Raw genomic sequence first — 4,975 nt, forward strand, 5'->3', positions numbered from 1 at the left:
GCCAACTCAATTTTGGTTAAGCTACTAACTCATGAACCCCTCTTAATAGTACGGTCAAGAACTAAAAACTATAAACCCTAGCTAAATCAAGTTTCCTTCATCTCTTTGTGACACTTGGGACTAGAAAGATCCTTAATCTTTGGAATTGAGTACTTGGCACGCATGATTGTTTTGAATTGAGGGGTCTCCTTTCATATTTCATATGAGACTAATCTAATCATTGATTTTTCCTTCAAAACACACGTTAATCGCATACGATTGTCATTAATCACCGAAACTTACCATTAGCATCTATCGGCCTATATGCGCTTCATGACCGAGACCCTATAAATTGCCTGCCGCTTTCAAACTGTCCCTCTCCACTCACCTCTCTCTCTCTCTCTCCCCCCTGATTCCCTCCCTCCCTCCGTCCCCTCCTGCGTGGGGCCGGATCTAGCAGCGGACGAGGCGGCAGTGGCGCGGCTCCCTTCCCTCCCTCCCCTCCCTCGAGGGCGCACTATTGGACCTCTCGCGCGGCGGATCTTGTGCAGCGGACCTCGCGCGGCGGCGAGCCCTGCGCGCATGCCAGCGGCGGGACGTGGCGGCGACGGATGGGTTGTGATGGGCTCGGTGAGCTTTCCGTTTTTATTTTTTTATTTGATTAGCCGAGGCGGGCATGAAAACTGCCTCAGTTAATGCCACGATTAACCGTAACATTTGATCCGAGGTGGTTGCAAAAATCGCCTCGGTTAATGCTTTCTGTAGTAGTAGTGAGTTCCATATTGACTTATATTCAGTAGATTATGTTGATTGTACAATAGTGTGATACAGCATGGTTTGTCATTTATAATGTGTAGTGCATTTTATGAGTAGAACCATTGAACTAAAGCAACCTAATAATTCAATGTGTTTTTTTCATTTTTTCATTCAACCTATCTAGATGAGATGAATTTTGTTCATACCATTATTGTTTTTAGTTCCTTACAAGTAGTAATATGTCCTCTTATAAATTTAGGGAAAGGTTCTTTTTCCGCCTGACCCTAGAAAAAAAGTAGGCTTAATTTACTCCCCCCAAACTTTTTTAATTATTAGTCCAAATTATTATTTTTATTTCTGCCTGTACAAATTGAGTACAAGTTAAAATTTTGTGGGGTGACAAAGGCGCTTGTATCCTATCTTAAAAAATAAATTAAAATTTCCCATCATCATTTGCATACTTTGGGATAAATCCAATACCAAATTAACCCTAGAGATACAAAACTGAACAAAAGAATATTGATATATTTTTTAACATCAGAATATAATGTTATTGTTGTTACCCCACAAAATTTGAACTTAAACTCAAATTATATGTGGCGAAAAAAAGATATCTAATAAGGGTAATTGGACCAACAAAAATAGTTACGGACAATCAATCCTAAATTTTAGGGGTTAAGTAGATAAAATGGATTATTCGAGGAAGTAAAATAAACTTCTTCCATTCAATTATGAGAGCTATCCTCAACCCACATCTCTTCGCATCTTCACGTGCTACATTGCTAACTAATAACTATGTATCATTAAGTAGTATCATTTGTTAGAATGCAGAACCCACCATAACCAAATCAAGCTTCCAAAACTCCCTACGCGTAGGGCGGCACATCCATCTTTGTAGTATCATTAGTTAGAATGCAGAACCCTTAACCATACAAGCTTCCAAAACTCCCTAACGCGAAGGGCCGCACATCCATCTTCTTGAGCATATATGTGTGGTTTATTGGTTGGTAATGACTAATGACTTGTTATCAGCCGGCTGTAATTTGGCTCATCTTTACGGCCGTAGTCCGCAGCAGGCTGCTCTTCGCGCGATCGCAATACTTGCAGGCCAACCATCTTCTATCCCGTCCCATGTGTGGCTCTCCTGTTCTCTCCATCCATTTCTTCTCTCCCGCATGCTCCCAACAGCCTTATCCCTTTGCACCTGTGGCTCGTGTTTTCCCCATCCATCCCTTTCTTCTATCCCAGCGGCATCTCCTGGGCGAGCACCGGCGAGAGGGTGGGCGGCGGCGCTTCCTGGGGAGAGCACCGGCGAGGTCGCGCGGCGGCGCCTCCTGGGGCGAGCACCGGCAAGGGATGAGGAGCGTGGAGGGGGGATGGAAGACCCTCGCGGAATCGCAGACCCTCCTCCGCTGCCTCTCCACCGTGCCACCCTCCTCGTCCTCGTCGCCGTCCTCATCGGCGCTCTTTCCTCCACCGCTCGCGCCGATCTCGTCATCTCATCGGAGGGTCAGTACAGTCCTCGCTCCCCAGATCTCGGGGGCCCAGCTCCCATCTCTCTCCCACCTTAGCACTCTCGGATCTAATGCCGCGCGGGTTTTGCTTCTCTCCTTGCAGGCTGATCTGACTTCGCGTCGTTTGCATCCTCGCTTCCCTCGAGGTTTGCTGCTAGACTTTGTTTGTCTCGTGCTCTATTTTTTATGAATTGTTCCAGCCCATTGAACTCTCCACCTCCTAGTATGGTAGATGAAGCTAGCAGTTTACAGAGTGAATCATGTACTAAGCCATGGCTACAACTCTATTCACGTGTGTCCAAATTGCTTACGTCAAAATTTAGACATTCTCAATTATCTGTTCCACGAAATCTGGCCAGCCTGTGTTCATTCAATTTCTATTGGATGATTCATGTTGAACGAAGGTTTTATATATTGACTTCAATCTTACATATTCGAAGCAGGTCGGCCTATTTCACTGTATGCTAAGCAACTTTTCTGTTTAAACACAGGCATTAATCTGATCATAGGTAGGCAATAATCTACTATTAATAAGGCAAAGTATCATTTATGTGTTGGCTAGTTTATGGGTGTGTTTTTTTTTTGCTCCGATTTGATATGATTTGCATATCATTTTGTGTAGATTATGCAATATGCTACTTGGTATACTAGATTAGTTCTAATGTATCTTGTAGCTCTTATTTGGTTGGATTGACACAAGAGTAGCTGCCTTTTGTTCGTCAGACTACATTGTTCCATAAACCTTTATCTCAGTTTTGGTTCAGCAAATCAGCAGCTTAGTGTTTCAGCTTGAATTGCCCTTTTAGGCCAACATCATTTTTTAGGCTCCCCACATGTAGAACTAAGCACAAGTTTTTAAGCTTCCCACGTTGTTGACAACATCAGCTTCACTATTATAAAAATCAGCCGAGATTTTGTTGTTCTGGAACTTAATACAATGCCATGTACTAGCCCCAGCTCGCCAACAACTGCCTGAGTGCAACATCAAGGATTTTGCATATTTGTCATCTAGGAAATTATAATCAAATTCTGGTGTTAGCTCATTTAGATCCATTCTATCTTGCTTTTTGCTTCTCTTTTCTATTTTTTTCCAACTGCACCACAACAAATCTGATTTTTTAGACAGCAGCAGCATATATGCATCAAAGCAATATAAGTCATTTTAACAGGCAATAATGTGTTTCTAAATAGGCAAATCACTGTTTATTGGTCAAGCAATTATGCATTTTTTCTTCCAGATTTCTTGCTTAACCAGTATCAAAGCAATATAAGTCATTTTAGCATGCAATTATGCATTTTTTTATTCAGCCACGTGATTCCTTAATTAACGACCATCCTAACATCAAGTAGATATTATTAGTACTTTTTTTTCCTTTTATTACTATTATTTGCTAAGCCTGAGGGGTCAGACTTGGGTGTTCATTTAAAGTTCAGAATATTGTAGTGTTTTTTATAGACTAGCATCAACTTGAGAGGATGTTAGTGTGGTTAACAAAATCTGGCAGGTAACTAGAATACTAGTTTGTGTTTGAGTATTTGGCTGCTCGTCTTATGTTTAGATCAAAATTTTAATTTTAATTAGGAAAATTAGGCAAAGTACTGTTATTGGAAAGGTACTTTACCTTTTGATTTTGTTCTGCTCAATTGGAATTGCTAGCATTTGTCATAGTTTCTCCACTCCGCTACTTGCTGGTAGGGATAACATGATCTCATCGTCTGTTATTTCATTGGGTCGGCAAACTAGTATTCCAAAGGGATAACATGAGCTCTTAACCTCTTCTTTGATTGGGTTGGCACACCGGTTGCAGCAGTTGTTTTGTTACCGCAACAGGAGCAATATCTGTCATCAGTTTGGGCAGGTAAGTATCTTAGTAATCCAGCAAGGTTTAAGATGTTAGGTACATGGAAAGTCTTTTTTATGCTATAGTATTACAACTATTGGTTCTGTTGTTTAGGTCACTGTGCCTTTGTTCATGTTATTTAATCTATCCTATAGTTTTGCTGGTCAATTACTTTGTTTAGAACAATTGAACAATGATGAATAGGGTGAATTTGCATCTAACACATCTATAAAATCATAGCCAAATTCTGGTGGGAGCTTGATTAGACAGGAGCACCTGAGTATTTTTTACATGCATCATAAGCAACTAAATGTGAATCATCTAGCAATAATATACTGTTAAACAACTAGATTAGCTATTTTTTGTTCATGATATTTCCTGTATGTCAACTTTTCTAGTTTGTTCAGCAGCACAATCAATCTAATCAAGCTTTTTTTATCTGCATTCAATCAGCCTCTGCGGCAGTGGATTCAATGGACTCGACACAGCACATCCATCCAGATTCTGACACAAGCAGTTTAATTTTTGTGATGTAGCATTTTATTTTGTAATTGGAGAATCTGGGGAATATATTTTCCCTCATGAGTCTACTTGTTGCTCGAATCTAGAAATAAAGTTGTAGATGATGGCAGCATCAAAATACTTATTCGATTTGTGTGTCACGCACTCTATCTGTTCTGTTTTCCCTCTCTCTCTTTGCCTTTGATGAACGGAGGGGAAGGGACAAGGGGTTTCGGGGGCCCGCCAGATTGTGGCCCTTAAAAAGGTGGAAATGGAGGTGAAAGTGGGGGCTTTTCCGAAACAGGACAATACTAATATAGTATGCTTTCTAAAAATGGATCGGCCGTATGGATAGGTTATATTACGGCTGGGTGTAAATTAGCT

At 41.0% G+C, this 4,975-nt stretch overlaps 1 protein-coding gene across 4 annotated transcripts; it reads left to right on the forward strand.

Moving 5' to 3' along the window:
* The first annotated feature begins 1,834 nt into the window (after nt 1-1,834).
* LOC120667310 lies at nt 1,835-4,749 on the forward strand. Of its 4 annotated transcripts, none has more exons than XR_005672143.1 (4): nt 1,835-2,244; nt 2,353-2,395; nt 3,946-4,108; nt 4,544-4,741. XR_005672143.1 is itself a non-coding variant. In XM_039947412.1 (4 exons), exons 1-4 carry the CDS (start codon nt 1,867-1,869, stop codon nt 4,624-4,626), a joined length of 561 nt encoding a protein of 186 aa, XP_039803346.1. In that variant the 5' UTR covers nt 1,864-1,866; the 3' UTR covers nt 4,627-4,741. The 4 variants fall into 4 exon arrangements, 3 of the variants coding, with proteins under 3 accessions (XP_039803348.1, XP_039803346.1, XP_039803347.1); XM_039947412.1 differs by having other exon boundaries at nt 1,864-2,244; nt 4,052-4,108; XM_039947413.1 differs by having other exon boundaries at nt 1,877-2,244; nt 4,058-4,108.
* The last annotated feature ends 226 nt before the right edge of the window (nt 4,750-4,975 follow it).

This window comes from Panicum virgatum, chromosome 3N, assembly GCF_016808335.1.
Source record: "Panicum virgatum strain AP13 chromosome 3N, P.virgatum_v5, whole genome shotgun sequence".
Taxonomy (NCBI): Eukaryota; Viridiplantae; Streptophyta; class Magnoliopsida; order Poales; family Poaceae; genus Panicum; species Panicum virgatum.

Bases quoted from the DNA above. Each gene is read 5' to 3' on its own strand.
- LOC120667310 (XM_039947412.1), top strand. From the start codon at position 1,867: ATGTGTGGCTCTCCTGTTCTCTCCATCCATTTCTTCTCTCCCGCATGC. The intron at 2,396-4,051 runs GTTTGCTGCTAG...TTGGCACACCGG, and splicing joins GCATCCTCGCTTCCCTCGAG to TTGCAGCAGTTGTTTTGTTA. The intron at 4,109-4,543 runs GTAAGTATCTTA...GCATTCAATCAG, and splicing joins TCTGTCATCAGTTTGGGCAG to CCTCTGCGGCAGTGGATTCA.